General features: G+C 33.1%; 2 protein-coding genes across 11 annotated transcripts in view; one reads left to right on the plus strand and one right to left on the minus strand.

The window, feature by feature from the left end:
- The window catches only part of KRIT1 (KRIT1 ankyrin repeat containing), a 35878-nt gene extending 14562 nt beyond the window's left edge, over positions 1-21316 (plus strand). For all 6 annotated transcript variants that reach the window (XM_072784225.1, XM_072784227.1, XM_072784226.1 and 3 more), the window contains exons 9-17: positions 3329-3485; positions 4140-4247; positions 6534-6690; positions 7445-7596; positions 13047-13213; positions 14160-14247; positions 14785-14991; positions 20194-20310; positions 20827-21316. In XM_072784225.1, the coding sequence (XP_072640326.1) occupies positions 3329-3485; positions 4140-4247; positions 6534-6690; positions 7445-7596; positions 13047-13213; positions 14160-14247; positions 14785-14991; positions 20194-20310; positions 20827-20895 (1222 nt within the window). In that variant the 3' untranslated portion in view covers positions 20896-21316. The remainder of the gene's footprint in view (positions 1-3328; positions 3486-4139; positions 4248-6533; positions 6691-7444; positions 7597-13046; positions 13214-14159; positions 14248-14784; positions 14992-20193; positions 20311-20826) is intronic.
- Positions 1-21375, minus strand: part of ANKIB1 (ankyrin repeat and IBR domain containing 1) — a 170271-nt gene that overhangs the window by 148094 nt on the left and 802 nt on the right. For all 5 annotated transcript variants that reach the window (XM_072784213.1, XM_072784214.1, XM_072784220.1 and 2 more), the window contains one exon: positions 20603-20708. The gene's annotated coding sequence lies outside the window, so the exon portion shown is untranslated. Of the gene's footprint in view, positions 1-20602; positions 20709-21375 lie in introns of those variants that run through there.

The raw sequence follows: 21375 nt of genomic DNA on the forward strand, positions 1-21375 counted from the left end.
CAAGGATGGGAATATTAGGCCATCTTATTAAGAGATTTGGAAACTATAAACTTAAACAAGATGTTTCACCCCTCTTGGTCTGTTTTCTTATCTTTAAAGTGAGAGTTTTTATTAGGTTGGTGGTTCTCAGACTTTTTTGTATCAGGACTGCCTTTTCACTCTTAAAAGTTACAGGATCCCAAAGAATTTTATGCAAATTATACCTAATATCATTTAGCATATTAGAAGTTATACCCCCAAAATATTTTAAGTGTTAATTCACTTTAAAAAATAAACATATTAATATAAATAACAATCTTATGAAAAATACCATATTTTTCAAAATAAAAATTAATGAGAATAACATTATTTTACATTATTTCAGATCTCTTTATTTTCTAGATTAATAGAAAATAGCTGAGAAAATAGAAAAACTCTCATATCTGATTCTGTCTTTAATTTGTTGCAATATTATATATCACATGGCTTCTAGAAAACCCCACACTGTACACTTACAGTCAAAAAAATTAAAGGATAAGTAACATCTCAATATTATTATGAAAATATGTTTGATCTAGAGTAAACCCTGAAAAGATTTCAGGGATTCTCAAGGCTTCCCAGATCACTCTTTGAGGACTACCCCTAAGATTTCTCCAAGATTTAAAGATTCTACAAGATTTAAATCTTCTCCAAGATTTAAAATTCTCATATTGGTGGCCACATACCTGAAAACTCTTCTTAACTAAAATCACCATTTTCCAAAACTATTTAAGTTGGCTTTCTCCCCATATGGGTAACTTATCAGCCACTCAGTAAATGTTTCACTGATATCACATATTCTCTGACCTTTCTCAAATCAGTGTCTTCTCTCTCTGATCCTACTTTTAGGCTTCACATTATTGCTAGAGAATGTTTTAGCTGTAATGATTTGACTCCCTTTAGATCGTACCATCTTAACTGTAGCTTAGCTGTCTATCCTCTTTGTCTCATTCATCCTGTCAGCCTTTTTTAGTTCTCCCCTATGAGCTGTTCAGAACCTTTCTATTCTTAAGCACTTAAACTCCCACTACTTCCTTTCTCTACTCTCATCAGATAAGTTTTATCCCCTATTTTCAAAGAAAATTGAAGCTATTGGAAATGTCCTTCTTCTCTGTCATTTTTATTCTCATCTCCTGTATCATGGGGTATACAAGTAAAAACCCTTATTTACCATAAATTCACTCTCTGTACTTTCTTTTCTCTTCCTCTTGAAAAGAACATTAATTTGACTCTGCTGCCTTTTCTGGCCACTATCCTGTTTCTTTCCTTCCTTTCACAGCCCGACTTTAAAGGTGAGTGGGCCACACTCACTGTTGTCTCTTTTTCACTCTTCATGAACCTTCTTAAACTTTTCTGAGTTTTTAATCTCTTTCCCCGCTCTACAGCATTAATACTGTTGACCACCCCTTCATTCTAAGAACAAATTGGAGTTAAAGGGGCATAATGGAGCTGTAATGAAGGTCAGTATGAATGCAAGATGTTATTGTTACCTTATCATTATTATTGAAATACTGGCTTCCATTCTGTGACCTAAGCATGTGTTATAGTATGGAAACTGCTATATTAAGATTCAGAAACCTGGATTCTAACACTGGTTAGTAACTATGGGATCTTCAGCAACTTACCTTGTTCAAGCTTCATTTTTCTTAACTGTGTAATAAAAATACTTCTGCATGCCTTACAGGTTGTTATTATATGAAATAATTATATAAGAAATTACATTGAAGCATACAGAATGTACATTTGTATTATTTTTTTTATTACTTTCTTGAATTGCTTGGAAGTATCTTTTCCTATCCTGAAAGATTGTTCAAGATGCATTTCATTGTTCTAAGATACTCATTTTTCTCTAAATTCTCTTAGCTTTAACAGTAATTCTTTTCAGGTAGATGAATTTGCTTATTCTTAGATATCCCAAGCCTTTGCCTTCCTCCTGATTACTAAGCCTGCATTTTCAAATGCCTGCTGAACAGTTTTGTTACTCTCTTTTTGTCTATAAGGCAGATTAGCAAATGCAGAGACAGTATACCTACCCTCAAGGAGTTTCCAGGGCATTAGAGAAGAGATATATATAAGTAAGGGTGAAAGTAGATAAAATAAGTCCCATAAAAGAAGCAAAAATAAAATGCTACCTGTAGTGGAACTATAGAAGAGGTAGATTTTAAACTGTTTCAGAGAAATAATAGAATTTAACCTAAACAAAATGAGGTGTGGGGAAAAGGACATCTCAGAAATAGCAAAGAACGTGAGCAAGAAGTCATGTGAATAAAAAAGGGTAGCCTACTAGTGGCAGGTTCAGGGTATCAGAAGGGTGTGTAGAGGGGAAGAAAGGAAAGTTGAGGGCAAATTAGATCTCTTCTAAAGATGTGTTATTTTGCCCTCAAATATACCATATCTGAAAGCAAATTTCCTTTCCCCTCTCCCACCCGTTTGTTTACAAACAATGAATTCTTTTTCCACCATAAGATTGCAGTTTGCGGACTCTTATGTCACTGGTTCTGACCAAACAGTGCACTCAACTCTGTCCGACACGTGCTTTGTACTCTTTTGGCTCCTTTGGTACTCCTTTTCCCTCTACCTAAAATATTTTTACCTCTTTTCAACATCTCTCTGGTTCCTTCCTACTTAAAATCTAGTTCAAATTGTTCTATCAAAACATTTCAGGGAGTCTTAAAGTCCTGTCTTTTTTGACATTTTTTTAAAAGCATTAGTAATTTGACAAATATATAGTGCCTATGATGTTGATTGTTATCCTAAACTGTTACTTAAATTTTACAGCATAATGTAACTTATCCTGTGTTTTACCTTTCTTACTACATTGTAAGCCTTTATTATAGCAGAGACCATGTATCTTCTACATCTTTGTGTCTCCCAACACTGACTTACATAGCAGCTACATATTGAATTCTATCTTTGGGCCTGTTTTGCAGATCACATCATGCCAAAGTGAAAAGCATTATGAAGTTTCTGATTCTGAACCTATTTTTGACTAAAAATTTTATCTTCCTAATTTATAATTTTTGTACTTTGCGTGGGATTGTTCTTTGTCATTTGCTCTGTCTTGTATTTGAGATTATATTTCCTCTCAGTTGATCAAAAACAGAAACAGTTAAATTGAACCAGAAGAATTCATAAGAAATTCCTAGGCACTGAAAATATTTGTGTCAATGCCTTACTTAAAAAAAAAAAAAAAAAAAAAAAAAAAAAAAGTCTTAGATTTCTTTGGGATGTCATCAGAAATTTGAATTTTTATAACATTTCAGATGATTTTTTTGGGTAAGTTTCATCTTTTTTTTTTTTTTTTTAATAGGTATGGAAAAGTTGAGGCCACTCGCATTTTGTTAGAGAAAGGAAAGTGCAATCCAAACCTTTTAAATGGACAGCTTAGTTCTCCTCTGCATTTTGCTGCTGGAGGAGGACATGCTGAAATAGTACAGATTCTCCTAAACCATCCAGAAATTGACAGAGTAAGTTATTTTCCAGGGTTGTTTTCTTTTTTTTAATGTTCAAGCAATAAATAACAAGTAATGACACTAAAATGTTCAATTGTCAAACTAAAAAATAAGTTTTACCTTCTACATAGTTAAGTAATATTTATGTATAAACTTTGCTTTTGTGCTTGTTTTTATTATGATAAAATATACCTCACATAAAATTTGCCATTTTAACTATTTTTAGATTGTACAGTTCAATGACATTAATTGCATTCACATTGTTGTGTAATCATCACCATCATCCATCTCTTGCATATACATAAAATTTAACCTTTTTGTGTTGTATTTCCCCAAAAAATATCTTTACAAAGGAAAAAGATTTTCTACCCATTTTTTCCAGAATTCGTATTAATAAGTATTTGTAAAGGGCAAAATAATTGCTTTAATCAAAACCTTTATTGGATTTTATGGTCAGAACTTTAAAAAAAAACAGTAATCACATTGATTCGTGCTTTGAGTCTTTCATCCTTACCAATTTATGTTTAAGTATAGTATATGCTAAAAGTGGTTAATATTTAATACTTGACAAAAATCCATTTTTTATGAAACTTTGACATTTTTACTTATAATACCATATATTTGTAATGACTTTTTTCTTTGTATTTTTCTTTTTTCCAACATTTCTAGCACATAACAGACCAACAGGGAAGATCCCCTCTAAATATTTGTGAAGAAAACAAACAAAATAACTGGGAAGAAGCTGCAAAGCTGTTGAAGGAAGCCATTAACAAACCAGTAAGAATTACCTTCAGAAACCAAGCCAAGCCAACTACTTAAATTGATAAGTAATTTGAGTATCTGTGGCAAAGGAATGGATGGATGATTTCTTTACTGCTTTTAGAAAACCTCATGTTTATTCTAACATTCAGACCTTTATTCTTGCAAAACAAATATTGCATAATCAATCTTTAAAACACTTCAAGTTAACCTAATTTCTAGTATATAATCTAGTATAATCTCAGTACTTAATACAGTCTGAAATAATCAGCAGTAACATTAAGATAGAGAAGAATTAACAATTAGAAAGACCTCAGTTTGCCTAAAAGTTATAGTGAGAATAAAACTGTCATCAATTTAAAAACTGTGTGAAAACTTACAAACCAGATAAAAGGATTTATAACCAGTCAGATAAACTATTAAAGCTTGATATCAACAGATAAAATCTCTGAGCCTTTCCAGACATTTCCATCAGGTAGGTAATAAGTATTTATGGAGTATCTCTGTGAATTTAACACCTTGAGTGAAAGTGACAAGTGATAAAGAATAATATATGAACTCTGCCTTTAAGGAATATGAACACATTCACCATCACTCAACAGATTTTGTCAAATACTATTCCATGAGCACAAGACAGTCAAAGGAATAGATAAACAGTACAGGCACCCTTATATTATACTTCATTACAATTTATTTTCTAATTGTAAAGAACACATTATTATTTCTAGTATAATTTTTATATTCTAAATGAATAAGATAAGAGGAATTAGTTACTTTTATCCAAAATGAACTGACCTGGTAGTTGCCTGGGGGCTTCTCATAGAAAAAATGTATTGAGAATATATTGAGTTCCTTCCAATAACAATAAAAATGTATTGAGAATATTGAGAAACCATAATGAGATGTGGTTTCTCAATATATTGAGAATACATTTTTATTGTTAATACAATATATTGAGATACATACTTCTCAATATATTTAGAATACATTCACACCAGACAGAATGGCTGGTTTCAAAAAGATAAGAAATAACAAGTCCTGGAGAAAATGGAACCCTTGTATACGATTGGTGGGAATGTAAATTGGTGCAACCACTATGGAGGTTTCCCCCAAAATTAAAAGTAGAGATACCATACAATCCAGTAATTTTAGTACTGGTTATTTCCAAAGAAAATGAAAACAGTAATTTGAAAAGATACATGTAATTGCTTCTCAGCCTTTTGGCTAAGATCAAGTGTGAAAAAGATACATGTATTTCTATGTTTATGGCAACATTATTTATAGTAGCCAAGATACGGAGACAACCTAAGTGTACATCAGCAGATCAATGGATAAAGAAGTGGTGTTCATATATACAATGGAATATTACTCAACCATAAAAAAGAATGAAATCTTGTCATTTGCAACAACAGGATGAAATAAGTCAGACAGAAAGACAAATGCCATATGATTTCACTTATATGTGGAAACTAAAAACCAAACAAAAAAACAGACTCCTGAATACAGAGAACAAAGTAGTGTTTGCTAGAGGGGATGTGGTGAGGGCTGGACAAAATAGGTGACAGGGATTTTTTTTTTAATGTATTGAGAATATTAGTACTCTGACATTTTCTGAACAGGAGGAAAGCAACTGGCTCAAGGTCCATTGTTCCATAACCGTCTTCCATCACAGCTTCCTCTTAGGAATTATTGCTAGTATGCATTTGTAGAGTATAATTTGTGGCCCACTAGACTTGCAAGATACTTGACTAACATCAGATTCAATAACCAAGACTCTGTCTCCCATATGATACCTACTAGGTACATCAATAGCTTTAAAACCTCTCCCAGAAGAATCTGAAGTTGGATATATATATATATTTTTTTTAATTTTATTTATGATAGTCACAGAGAGAGAGAGAGAGAGGCAGAGACACAGGCAGAGGGAGAAGCAGGCTCCATGCACTGGGAACCGGACGTGGGATTCGATCCCGGGTCTCCAGGATCGCGCCCTGGGCCAAAGGCAGGTGCCAAACTGCTGCGCCACCCAGGGATCCCTGAAGTTGGATATATTTTAAGAGCCATTTGCCTTAGCTTCTCAAACTTATTTGACTATGAAACATTCAGAGGAAAACATATTGGAAAATATAAATAGTGGAAATAAAAATTTTTTAAGCTGTGCCCACAGATACTTGAAGCAGTTTTCTGTTATTTTTCATATTTGAAATCTACTATAAAACATATGAAATTGAAGCATTTTGTGAGGCTGGTATATACAACTTTATCTAACTAGGTTGCGTAATTTATTATCATTCTTTGTCCTAGTATGAAAAAGTTCGAATATACAGAATGGATGGATCATATCGTTCTGTTGAACTGAAGCATGGAAATAATACCACAGTGCAGCAGATAATGGAAGGAATGCGTCTCTCTCAAGAAACACAGCAATATTTCACTATTTGGATCTGTTCAGAAAACCTCAGTAAGAAAGTTGTTACTCTGTTGTGTAAACATCTATTCCTTTTTGAGAGTGGATTGGTAAATTTAAGTATAGCATCAGTTTCTTACTGACTTTCAAATTTTGAAATGATACAATGATCCTCTTTTTTATATAAATTACTGGTGTTTCAACTGCTGAAACAGGTAAGCTTCTGGGACTCCTTATCCCCCACTTCATTCAAAGCATTTTAAAACTTTTCTTCCCTGGCAATGGAAATTGATATTGAATGCCATTAAATGTAGTGCTCATCCAACTTGCCTTTATTGTCAGTGCTCATTTCACCTGAAATAATGCAAATGTTTTTTCTTTATATTAGTTTTCCATCAAATCTTTTTATTTAAAATCAACCTGATGCCACTATAGATTTATCTTTCAACCAAAGTATTGCAAATACATAAAGGAATTAATTGAGGTTACACAATTGGTTATTTAATGTTTAATTATATTTTAAAAGACTAGATTCTATTGATTATAAAATAAAGTCTATAATGGAATTAAAGATCTTATATACATTTGATATGTTTTCCTTGTTTTAGGAATTCTTAAAATTCTTATATTCTCTTAACCTAAAATTGGGTAGTGATATAATTAGTTATAAAGTCAGGGTTGATTTAAATTTAGACATTTAGTTTGTGTGTATATTAGCACTAAAGTAGAGACCGTTTAATATAAATTTCTGTGTGTTGATATAATTTATTTTTACATTATTATTTATAAAAGGAAAGATGTTTTGCAGGCCTTCAGCTCAAGCCTTATCATAAACCCCTGCAACATATTCGTGACTGGCCAGAAATACTTGCTGAATTGACTAATTTGGATCCCCAAAGGGAAACACCACAGCTTTTCCTACGAAGAGATGTGAGACTTCCTTTGGAAGTTGAAAAAAAGGTTTGTTTGGAGATCTTATTTATAGTCATGTAAATGCACAGAATCTTTTGAGTTCCTGTGGTAGGCATTAGAAACAAATTTTGCTCTTCCTGTATGAGGAAGTTTTACTTCTGTTTCTCTATTTAATCCTCACATCCCTGGGGTAGTGGTAGTTTGAATTAGTCTACTTACAAAGCCCCTAGTTGGTCTTTTTATTTCCACCTCCATTGTCTTAGAAACAAAAGAAATAGAGAATCTATCCTAAAGAGAATTAGCAACCATATGGGAGACAGATTATACAAAAAAAAAAAAAAAATTTTTTTTTTAGAACAGTTTGAAAGTACACTATCAAAGATAAATTTAATAAAGGGCTAACCAGTGTGTAAATATCAAAGGAGCAAAGAGCTAGGTTGGTGTGGGAGGAGAACAGAAAATACATTCTGAGTAGAGAAGTTTATATTTGCAAAGAGAACATAAAAAGCTATTCTTGGGGCACCTGAGTGGTTCAGTCTGTTAAGTTTCTGCCTTTGGCTCAGGTCATGATCCCAGGGTTCTGGGATCGAGCTCCACATCAGTTCCCTGCTCAAAAGGTGTCTACTTCTCCCTCTGCCTCTCTTCCTCCCTGCCCCCTCTCAAGTAAATAAAATGTTGTTAAAAAAAAGCTATCTTCAATAGTTTGTTAGTAGCTATTTCCAAATCAAGTGGAGAATTACAGAGAGTAACAAATGAGAATACAGTTTACATCTGATAAAAAGATTTGTTCCAGACAAGTACATTTGGATTTGAATTACTGTAAATTTTATAGGAGAGGTGGGATAATGCTGTGTGAAGGATGAATGGATAAACAAAGAAATTTAAGGTAGATATTACAAATTAAACTAGGGTGAGAATCTATAAATATAGTAATAGCTTTAAATTTGAGAAAAAAAAAGTTCCAAGGTCTTATAACTTTGATGAAGAAAAAATATACAATGCATTTCCTGATTCATATCCAAGGGAATATTAAATAGACAAGGTTAAGCAAATTTTAGTATACAAAAATTTCGTTGACTGTGTACAAACTTGGTAAATGTTTTATACATGATCACTCATATCATCCCTTTTATATTATCAAACCAAAGATAGATTTGATCCTTTCAGTGACATACCAGGAGTTACATAAAAATCTCTATGAAATTTACCAAAAACGGGACACCTGTGTGGCTCAGCGGTTGAGCGTCTGTTTTTATTTCAGGAGGTGATTCTGGGGTGCAGGATTGAGTCCCACCGATATTAGGCTCCTAGCAGGGAGGCTGCTTCTCCTTCTGCCTCTCTGTGTGTCTCTTATGAATAAATAAGTAAAATCTTAAAAAAAAAAAATTTACCAAAAACAAAGATCTAGAGTATTCATTTAAAAATGTTAGAATTTCATAAATAGAGGAAGGGGCACCTGGGTAGTTCAATCAGAATCAGTGAAGTGGCTGGCTGCCTTCAGCTCAGATCATGATCTTGAGGTCCTGGGATCAAGCCCCATGTCAAGCTCCCTGCTCAGTGGAGAGTCTGCTTCTCCCTCTGTCCTTCCCCCCAACTTATGCTCACTCTTTCTCTCTCAAAAAAATAAATAAAATCTTAAAAAAAAAAAAAAAAAAAAAAGCAGAGGAAAAAAACACAATTGATCATCTCAGTTGACACAAAAAAGACATTTGACAATATCCAATACCCCTTCATGATAAAACTCTTACAATTAGGAATAGATGGAAACTTCCTCAGTATTAGTGGCAGTTATGAAAAACTCACAGCTAACATCATACTAAATGAAATGCTGAGAGCTTTCTTCCTGAGATCAGGAACAAGATAAGCCAGCTTTCAGCACTGCTATTTAACATAATACTAGAAGTTCTAACCAGAGCAATTGGATTTAAAAAAAAAAAAAAGGAAAGGAAAAGTGGGGCACCTGGGTGGCTCAGTCAAGTGTCTGCCTCTGCTCAGGTCATGATCCCAGAAGCCTGGGATCAAGCCCTGCATCTGCTCCCTGCTCAGCAGAGTCTACTTCTCTCTTTTTCCCTCTGCTTCTCCCCCTGCTTGTGCTCTCTCTTTCTTTCTCAAATCAATAAATAAAATCTTTAAAAAGAAATAAAAATAAAATCAAAAAGAAAGAAAGAAAAGGCATCCATATTAAAGAGGGAAAAGTAAAACTATTTGCAAATGACATGATCCTACATATAGGAAATCTCAATCCACAAGAAAGCTATTGGAGCTAATAAGTAGATTCAGCAATGTTGCAAGGTACAGACTTAACATACAAAAACCAGTTGTTTGTTGTCTACACACATCAGTGAACAACCCAAAACACAAAATAAGAAGGTCATCAAGATAGTATCTTAAAGAATAAAATACTCAGGAGTAAATTTAATAAGAGACGTGCAAGACTTGTACACTCAACTATGAAACATTACTGAAAGAAATTAAAGGAGATCTAAGTAACTGGAGAGACATTGTATTTAGGATAAAAGATGTAATATCATTAAGATGTCCATACTATATATAAAATGGAATATTATTCAGCCATAAAAAGGAATTAAGTTGTTACATGCCATAATATGGATAAGCTTTGAAAACATTATGCTAAGTGAAATAAGCCAAGGCAGATACAGGAGGATGAGTATTGTATGATTCTACTTATATTAAATATCTAAAATAGGGAAATTCACAAAGAGAAAGTAGATTAGTAGTTGTCAACACAGATGTTGGGGATAGAGAATGAGTTATTGCTAAGGTTAACAGTTTCTCTTTGGGAGATGAAAAAGTTATGTAGTGGTGATGCTTGCACAACACTGTAAATGTAATTAATGCCACAGAATTATATGCTTAAAACTGTTTAAAATATTAAATTTTTATGTATTGTCGCACAGTTTAAAAAAATGTATCCATAAAATTTGTAGGTAATTTAAGTATACTTAGTCTATCTTCTTTCTCCACCTCAGTACCATTTTAAAAGTTGATTGGTAGAGAAAAAGAGCAATAATGATAAAACTTGGATGATTAATTACATAATTATATTACAAAGAATATATAAAGAATATAAACTCAAGTAAAAAACAAGCAAGGCTTAGTAAGTACCTCAAGGTAAATCAGAATATCATGATCATCTGATATAATAGTTGTGTTCTTTCATTATGTTATTAAGAAATTCCATTTTGTACCATCTGAAAAATGTAAGAATTACATTTATTGGTTGAATCATTCCTATAGGATGAAAATGGCCTGATTTCATTAGAAAAGAATAGTTGTTGACTATGCTCATTTATAACAATTACCTACTCAAACTTCAAATTCACTGTTGATTTTGAGAAATTAAAAACCCTAGAAAGTTGAAAAAGTAATAAAATTAATTAAATTCGCTAATTGCTAGTATTTTGCCCTATTACCATCATCTTCTCTATTTTTTCTTTATGAACCATTTAAAAGTGAGTTGCAGACATTTTGGCACTGAACCCTACATATTTTAACATAAGAAAAAGGACATACCAACATACTTATACCATTTCAATCTAATAAAATTAATATTTTTATAATAATATGTGGTTATAATAATATGTGATTCATATTCAGATTTTCCCCCAATTGTTTTTTTTTTTAATTTTTATTTATTTATGATAGTCACACAGAGAGAGAGAGAGAGAGAGGCAGACAGAAGCAGGCTCCATGCACCGGGAGCCCGACGTGGGATTCGATCCCAGGTCTCCAGGATCACGCCCTGGGCCAAAGGCAGGCGCCAAACTGCTGCGCCACCCAGGGATCCCCCCCCAATTGTTTAAAAGTCTTATATAGTGGGATGCCTGGGTGGCTCAGAGGTTAAGCACCTGTCCTGGGCCCAGGGCGTGATCCCAGGGTCCTGGGATCAAGTCCACATCGGGCTTCCTGCATGGAGCCTGCTTCTCCCTCTGCCTGTGTCTCTGCCTCTCTTTTCTGTGTTTCTCATGAATAAATAAATAAAGTCTTTAAAAAATAAAAATTAAAAAAAATAAAGGTCTTATATAGCTCCCATATGTAGGACCTAGTCAAGGTTCTTACTTTTATTTGATTGTTATCTATTTAGTCTGTTAATTTAGAACAGTCCTCTCATCTTTTTTTCCCATGAAATTCTCTTTTATTTTTCTTTACATTATATAGAGTATTATGAGATTATTTTAGTAAGACAAAAATAACTTTTATCATAAGGAATTGAGATCACTTTGAATTATATTTGGAAATACTTTTCTTAAAAAAAGATTTTAGAGGATCACTGGGTGGCGCAGCAGTTTAGCGCCTGCCTTTGGCCCAGGGAGCGATCCTGGAGACCCGGGATCGAGTCCCATGTCAGGCTCCCTGCATGGAGCCTGCTTCTCCCTCTGCCTGTATCTCTGCGCCTCTGTCTCTCTCTCTCTCTTTCTGTCTCTCATTAATAAATAAAATCTTAAAAAAAAAAAGATTTTACTTATTTGAGAGAGTGATAGAGCACAAGTTGAGTGGAGGGGTAGGGAGAAAGAGAAGTAGACTTCCTGCTGAGCAGGGAGCCCAATGTGGGTCTTGATCTCAGGACTCCGGGATCATGACTTGAGCTGTAGACAGACGCTTAACCAGTTAAGCCACCCAGACGCCCTGGAAATACTTTAAGTATTCATTCAGAAACTCTGTTTCCAGTTGGAGCAGAAGTATATTCTGTAGGCTAGCTTTTTTCAATCTTTGTTAATCTTATTGGATAAAATGAAACTTTATAAAGATTTTGAAACTTAGAAAAAAGTCTTCTGTTCTCCTTTAGTGTTATTTCAAAGTACCAAGTATTTTTAGTCAAATAAAATAAAATTTTTTTAAATAAGGTTTTTAAAAACTACATGTACTCTTCTAGGAATTAACACACTTCCTTTTTATCTGCCTTGAGGTTCACTATTATATCATGTGAAACATGTAGAATAATGTTTGAGGAATAGAAATAATTTAGGTAAGATTGTGCCAGAAATTATCCATATCTATAATGATAATTTTTTATTAGACTGTAAATCATAGGCAAACAAACTGTAGCCTATTGCTGTATTTGACCTGCTGTTTTTTGTATACCCTGCAAGCTGTAAATGGTCGGAAAAAAATCAAAAGGATAAAAAAGAATCAAAAGGATAATATGTCGTGAAAGTTTTATGAAATTCAAATTTGAGTATCCATATATAAAGTGTTATTAGAACACCACTACACTTGTTTGTTATTGGGTTATCTGTGGCTGCTTTTATGCTACAGTAGTTGAGTTGAGTAATTATAAGACAGACTTTGTGACTCATAGAGCTTAAATATTATTATCTGGCCCTAAACATGAAAAAATTGTCAATCTCTGTTCTAAATCAACAACAGCTCATTTATATACGAATACATAGCTTTTGGTTTTCCATATTAGTGACGAGTTGTATATTTGTAACAGGAAATTATAACCCAATAACCAAATTATACCTTCTTCTTTTAAGATTGAAGACCCACTAGCTATTCTTATTCTCTTTGATGAAGCCAGATATAATTTATTGAAGGGCTTTTATACAGCTCCTGATGCTAAACTGATAACATTGGCAAGTCTACTGTTACAAATAGTTTATGGAAATTATGAAAGTAAGAAACACAAGCAAGGTTTCCTAAAGTAAGTATTTAATACAACATGTAGTCTTGTGCTGTGCTTAAGATTCTGTTTAACCAAGAAAGTTTAAGAATGTTATTAAGAAATATACTTTGGTTTGGAACTAAAGGATACAGACATGGAATAAGGAAAAATCAGAACAGTGGTAAAGCATTCTTAAAGTTAAACTCTCTCCAGAGTTACTTTTCTTAGATTTGACTATGGGTTGATGTACACCTTATTTTTTTTTTAAGATTTTATTTTTTAAGTAATCTACATTCAATGTGGGGCTCCAACCCATAATCCTGAAATCAAGAGTTGCATGCTCTATTGACTGAACAAGCCAAGCACCCCTTGATATGCCTTATTTTTTTTCATCTTTAATTTGTCTTTCTTTATTACATGTTTAAATAAGTTCATTAAACCCTATCTTGGGGACGCCTGGGTGGCTCAGCATTGAGTGTCTGCCTTTGGCTCAGGGTGTGATCCTGGAGTCCCGGGATCGAGTCCCACATCGGGCTCCTTGCATGGAGCCTGCTTCTTCCTCTGCCTGTGTCACTGTCTCTCTCTCTCACTCTCTCTCATGAATAAATAAATAAACTCTTAAAAAAAAAAAAAACCTGTCTGGGTAAATAGTAGAAAATATAAGGCAGATGCATTTAAGAATCCCACCACAAAATCTAGGGACGTGTTCAGTCTTTGAGAGAAAACACTGAGATTTTAAACACTGAAGGTTTATTGTGGTTTTCAATTTTCAATTATTTTGTGGTTATTGAAAGAAGAAACATTTAAATGAGAGTATTAGGATTGTGACCTTTTGCTTCAAATATTTAGAGTTCTCCAATATTTTATAATAAAGATTTTTCAGCTAAAAAATCATGTTAATTAATGCAATTTGTTTCTAAATGATTTGTGTACTTTTGCTACTAAAGATGATTTATTTAAAACATGTTGACATATTTGCTTACAGTGAAGAAAATCTAAAATCCATTGTACCTATTACCAAATTGAAAAGTAAGGCACCCCACTGGACAAACCGAATACTTCATGAATACAAGGTAAGCTGTTTAATAGAAATAAAAAGACACTTTATACTCTACTTGAAATTCTGTAAATTAAATTGTTTGAAATTGTTTAATATGATTTAAACACAGGTACATTAAATTTATAGTCCCGAAATTAAAAATGGATTTTCTAGTTCATGTAAAACTGAAAGTAACATGATACTTTTATTTTTAATAATGTGGAATCTTTTACTGAATACTTTCTGTATGTTGGATACTGTATATTCTGTATGTTGGTAAAGACTAGAGATTAAATACACTCATGAAATGATATACTATCCCTGGCCAAGAGGCACTTAAAACCTAATAGAATAGACAAACAGTATTTTTAGATTTTGATTTTTCTTTCCTTATTTAAATATTAACATCTTGAAAGAAAAATTGCTCTTGGGATAGTGTCACAAAATTTTATTCTTCTTTGGGGGCAGACATGATTTTAGAAATTGCTTAGCTGACCCATTTGGATTATGAAAGTTATGTTCTCACCTCACATCTCTTTTATTTTACCTTTTTTTTTTTTTTTTTTTTCAGAATCTTAGTACAAGTGAGGGTGTCAGTAAAGAAATGCATCACCTTCAGCGCATGTTCTTACAAAACTGTTGGGAAATTCCTACATACGGAGCAGCTTTTTTCACAGGACAGATATTTACAAAGGCAAGCCCCAGCAATCATAAAGTCATCCCTGTGTATGTAGGAGTGAATATAAAAGGACTTCATCTCCTCAACATGGAAACTAAGGTAGATTTTCAGCTTTTCAGCTGTCTTTGGCCAGTTACATTTTATAATGTCTAAAAAAAAGGTCTAGCCTATATGAAAAATCTAGAAATGATATATAAGATTATTCATTGCAGTTTCATTTATAATAGCAAAGGAGGGATGAAAAGTAAATGTCAAGGGCAGGCCAGGTGGCTCAGCCCCAGGGCCTGATCCTGAAGACCCGAGATCGAGTCCCACGTCAGGCTCCCTGCATGGAGCCTGCTTCTCCCTCTGCCTGTGTCTCTGCCCCCCCCCCCATGAATAAATAAATAAAATCTTTAAAAAAAAAAAAGTAAATGTTGGTAAGGGGTTAATTGTATTATTAACTTCTTTAACTATAATATTAATTATTAACTATATTAATTATAGTATATTTCTATGTTGAAGTACTGTGCAGCCATATAAAAGAATGAAGAATATGTAGAATGATTTCTAAGGTATATTTAAAAGCACAACAGTGAACCATGTGTAATAGGCTACTATATGGGTACAAATGGGGGGAAGTGAAGACTATATTAACATAAATACATATTGCTTGTATGTGAATAAAACGTCTCATAAAGCCTTTAGAGAAGGCAGCCAGGTAACTAGGAACAAGAGTAGGAGGGATGTTTTTTACTATGTACCATTTTGCAACTTAAGAAATTTTTTTAACTGTGATTATATTACCTATTCAAAAAAATCAATTAAGTTTAAATGAAAAAATACAGATTAAAAAAGAAAAATATATCTGACACAAGGGATTCACTTTGAAAAGCAAAATTAGTTACAAGAGCTTTTTGGGGAATAGGCAAGATGAAGTGTGGAAGGGACTATGAATATTAGATCACTTCAGAGCTTTGCCATCAGAGGTGTATTGCTATATCATACTCCTTTTTCTAATCTAAGTCATTATAAAATGTGGGATTATTAATTATTTTTAGCATATTTGACACATTTATCAGGATGAACACCTTTCTAGTATAATAGGAAGCTAAAAAATTAATTTTGTTCATTCAGATCTGTCTACAAATAGATCATTTTTTAAATCAGTTGAAGTAATAACTAAGCTTATATGTTAGAAAACGTATTTTGTTTATTTTTATTTTTATTTTTTTAAATTTATTTATTCATGAGAGACACAGTGACAGAGAGAGAGGCAGAGACACAGGCAGAAGGAGAAGCAGGCCCCATGCAGGGAGCCCGACGTGGGACTCGATCTCAGGCCTCCAGGATCATGGCCCCAGCTGAAGGCGGCACTAAACCACTGAGCCACCAGGGCTGCCCCAAAACCCATTTAGATTAGGAAATTTTATCATAAACCTAATTTTTATTTTCATCATTTTCATAAGCTTTTATTATATAATCACATAACTTCTGAAAGTAGTTATTTTGTGATAACTTTAGATCATCCTTATGGGCAACAGCCATTTTACCATGCTGTTAGATACACCTGCAAATGGATACAGGGAATATGTAGGGACATAGGGCTGAATAGGGACTGAATTCAGAATTTATCTGGAACTTGAGTGTTTTGAAGTCTCTGATGTCAGCTTGCTTTTTGGTCATTTGCTTATTATTTTCTGTTTAAGCCACTTTACTCACAAAAAATAGGCTGCTTATTAGTTTTTAACCATTTTTTAATTTCCTTTGTACTAAGCTTGTTAAAGGAAATTGAAGGAGAAATTCCCAGAACCATTTCAAGAAAGTTTTCCTCTGCTATTTCAGAGCATTTGATACATTTACAAATCCTTTATTGAACTAAGTGGTGATGCCATGGGTGTTGATACCACGTCTCTTCTCTCTAAGCTACAGTGTATGTTTGGCTTTTGGTAGCATTCCATGTTTAGGCAACAATAAAATGTTTTATTTAGTTCCCAAATGATGGGTCAGCATCATAACATTTCACATCATGAATAATATTCTGGTCCAGGAGTTAGTGAGATAACAGTAAGCGGCAGAGGATGATAACACTGTTATTAGTTAACGGTTTTTTAGGATAAGATGTTTGATTTCCAGAAATATAATTTAAAATACTGTCCTTGGGTGTAAGAAGGTGATTAAGCAAAAAAGTAACAATGTTTCCTGTCCTTTAACCACTACCTTGTGCTCTGTAAACCACTATAAATTTACAGCTCCTATGAAAGCTCTAAGTTGGTTATATATTCTAATGATCAAAGGTCGGAATAGTCAGCTTGTCCTCAGCTGTCTTACAGTCATCAAGGTATGCTGGGGTGAAGTTAACAAGCTTACTTTAAGAGGATAAACATCTTCATTTGCAAAAATACTTTCATTTACCTTTATTTTTTTTCTTCTTTTTTTTTTTTTTTTAATTTACCTTTAAAACTTATTTGGGATATAAGAGCTTCAGAGATTAATTCTTGTGAAAAGCCAGAGATAGAATATAGCCACATTTTTTTTATATCAATTACTTCTACCTTCTCTATCTTGTTTCTCTTTGAAATAATGAGAGTTTCCCATTAGAAAGTATAGCTCAGTCAATTTCATATGCTCATCAGAGATTTTTCCTTCCTACTTACATAAAATGTAGATGCTATTGAATATATAATGTACTATGTTGTGGATCAGTGTTTTACTATAGTGACTGCATTGCTGTTTCATCACTATACTCGTTGACATATTTTTAACCATAATAGCTCTCCTGCCACACCCAGGCAGTAGATTACTCTTTGCTAGCATCAATTTTGGCCATCATGCCCTTCTGAAATAAAACTGGTTATTTAAATATCCACATAATGTCATTCTTCATGATCACTTGTCAATATCATGATTTCTCCTGTCTGCTGACTGACTGTGTGTTACTTTTTACTTCTGTGGTTCACTCCCCCACCAACCCTTTTTTTCTGTTGAGGGATAGATTTTATTTTTAAGTGATCTCTGTACCTAACGTGGGTCTTGAACTCACAACCTAGAGATCAAGAGTCGCAGCTCCACTGACTGAGCAGCCAGGCACCCCTCTTGTTTTCCCTTTACTGCTCTCAACTATTCCTGCTATTTCTCTTGTGCTTTTTTATTTCCCTCACTAAACAACCTGACCCTTTGTAGATTTTGCCTTCCAAAGAAAATGACTTGGGGTACCTGGGTGGCTCAATTGGTTAAGTGTCTGCCTTTAGCTCAAGGCCATGATCCCAGAGTTCTGGGATCAAGCCCCCTGGCAGACTCTGCTCAGTGGGGAGCCTGCTTTTCTCTCTCTCCCTCTGCCTGCCATTCTGCCTCCTTGTGCATTCTCTCTGTCAAATAAATAAATTAAAAATCTTAACCGATAGAGAGAGAGACAAACAAACAGACTTTTTCTTTCTGGAGTAGATTAATCTCTCAAAACTACCATATGGACTCCTTGACTTCAGGTTCATTGAGCTGTTTTCATTATTATGAGTTTCTCAAAAATTCCTTCCTTCAAAAAAAAAAAAAATTCCTTCCTTCATGCATACTGTTCTTTAAAAACAAAACTTTATATTAAATTTATGACTGTAGTATTCCTGTCGGTAATTTGGCCTTCATATAATTGAGGACTTGTTGTTCCATGGGTGTATTTTTTTTCTGTATATTAAACTGTTTTGAGGCTATATTAATGGAATATTTTCTGCCTCTTGATTAACAGATTTCAGCTGATCCAAAAGATAGTTTAAGGTATTATATCTTGACTCAGTGTTTTATTGGGTACTTTGGTAAATAGCTATTTTAATATTTCCTATCTATAAAGTTATATTTTATAATATAAATGTAGATGGCTAGTTTTAAAGAAGATGTTATTAGTAGTTTCCCATTATACATAATATACACTCATGTAAATTAAATGTACTGTTTCATTTAAGAACCTCACTTTAAAAATGCCCTAAATCATAACTTTTTCAAATAACTTCAATTAAAACCAGTGTGTTAAGAACAGCTAGTCATAGAAAGCAAAGGTTTTTAAATATGTATTTTAAAGGACACACAAATACTTTTGTACATGAATATATAAGGAATGTATTTTTAGGACAAGAAAATGCTAATTACTGCTAGGAGAGACTTATTTTAAAATAAAAAGATATGAATGCCTATTTAAATACAGCTTTTCATTGGGAAAGAGAAGGAATAGATTAGGAATAGATTATTCTAATATTTGTTTTAAATAATTTGTTGAATATATGAAAGGTATGTTAATTTTTTAAATTATGCTTATTTTTACAATAGATATATCACTGTACTTATTTTCATTGAGAGGGAATTGCCTAAGTCAACATGTTACCTCACTACATAAATTTCAGATCTGAAAGTATTATGTGAATATTCAAAGCGTACTGAATAAAGTAAAAGGGAATGTTTTTAACTTGCAAAACGTAAAAACCTGTACATTTAATTTTCTTGAAAGTCCCTGCATCTTTTTTTCTCACCCTTATTGAAACATAATTGACATATAACATTGTATATATGTAAGGTATACAATAGGTTGATTTGATATCCTAATATATTGAAAAATGATTACTACTGTAGCATTAGCTAACACCTCCATCATTTTACATAATTACCATTTCTTTTTGTGATGAGAACATTTAAGATATACTCTCTCAGTAACTTGAAGTATATATTATAGTATTTGTTAACTGTAGTCACCATGCTATACATTACATCCCCAGAACTTACTCATCTTACACCTGCAAATTTGTACTCTATGGCCAGCATCTCCTCATTTCACCCATCTCCCAACCCTTGGTAGCCACCATTCTGTTTGTTTCTGTGAGTTCAGCTTCTTTAGACTCCACATGTAAGTGATATCTTGTAACATTAGTCTTTTCTGACTTACTTAGCATAATGCTCTTGTGGTCTATCCATGTTTCAGAATGGCAGTATTTCTTTCTCATGGCTGAATAATATTCCAGAGAGAGAGAAGGAGGGAGACAGTGTGTGTGTGTGTGTGTGTGTATGTGTGTGTGTGTGTACATACCGCAGAACAGGCATCATTAAAATGTTTTCTCAGCCTGATACAAACAATTTATCATTGCTCAAGGCAGTCTTCTGAGAGTCTACCATCTATTTGGCTCTCTACTTAGGCTGTATGAGGTTAGTGTGGCACTTTAAATAGATTTTATCCTAACATTAGAAACCAATATGTTTAAACATGACTTGGTCATTGTGGATAGTAAGAGCAGATAGCTGTTTTTTATGTATATTTCAATAAAACAATTTCTAATTATGTTGCAGGCTTTACTCATCAGTCTTAAGTATGGCTGTTTTATGTGGCAATTGGGGGATGCTGATACATGTTTTCAGATCCATAGTATGGAAAATAAAATGAGCTTTATAGTACACACAAAACAGGTAAGTACTTATCAATTACTTTGGACTTCTAATGAACTATGGTGTTAGTAAAGATTTCTTTTTTTAAAAAGTGACAGTCTATTTTGCTTCAAGGAAAACCTTTGATATCATATAAAATTAAGATATATAAGACCAAGGGGAAAAAGGCAGGCCTTTCCTAAGCAAATAAGGCAGAAACTTAATCTGAATAATTTATTTTAGTTTATAACAATGAAACTCTTTTTTCTGCTATTTCCTTTGATTCTGGTCAATATTCCCTATCTCTTTTATCAAGGTATTAGGTAGTCCTTACCTCTTCTTGACCAGTATCGTATCTGAGCCACTAGCTGTATCTGGTAGGTTGCTTCTTAAATCCCTTCAAAGGCTATGTACTCCCTCTGTTCTTGACATGCTGCCTCCTGTTAAGAAATAAGAAAGTTCCTTTTCAGATAGATAGGGAACTGCCACTGCCATGTATGTAATTTACACATTCTTACATGACTCATATTTACTGTTGGCATATATTTTACTTTGTAGGCTGGCCTTGTGGTAAAACTATTAATGAAGCTAAATGGACAGTTAATGCCCACCGAAAGAAATTCATGAGAGGAAAGCAGCTGATATTTAAGCCACCACATTTTGTAATGCAGATTTTTTCCATGAAAGATTTCTTAAACTATTACTTTTAAGAAGGCATTTAGTCTCTTGTAATATATATGTATACTGCTACATTGTACAGAATCTGTACTTCTGTTTGGTGTGTAATATACCAGTTAGTTTTATATAATATCCTCATAAGCTATTCTAATTTTTGAGAGAAACACGCAAAAAAGTGTAGTTTGATCATCTGTATATTAATGGACAAAACAGTAAGCTTTATAAAAAGTTATTTTTGGTAAATGGTAAAGAATTTGGAGTGGAATGTAATGAAATTAAAATATAGCTTTGGTATAACTGTGTGTCATTTCAAAATATACTGGAAGTCAACATATTTGAATAAAAAAAATATATTTTCTACTTAAACCCATGACACTATTTCAGACATTTTTCTGTTGTCCTAAAGATTGCAGATAATTTTTATATATA

Source organism: Canis lupus, chromosome 18, assembly GCF_048164855.1.
Source record: "Canis lupus baileyi chromosome 18, mCanLup2.hap1, whole genome shotgun sequence".
Classification (NCBI taxonomy): Eukaryota; Metazoa; Chordata; class Mammalia; order Carnivora; family Canidae; genus Canis; species Canis lupus.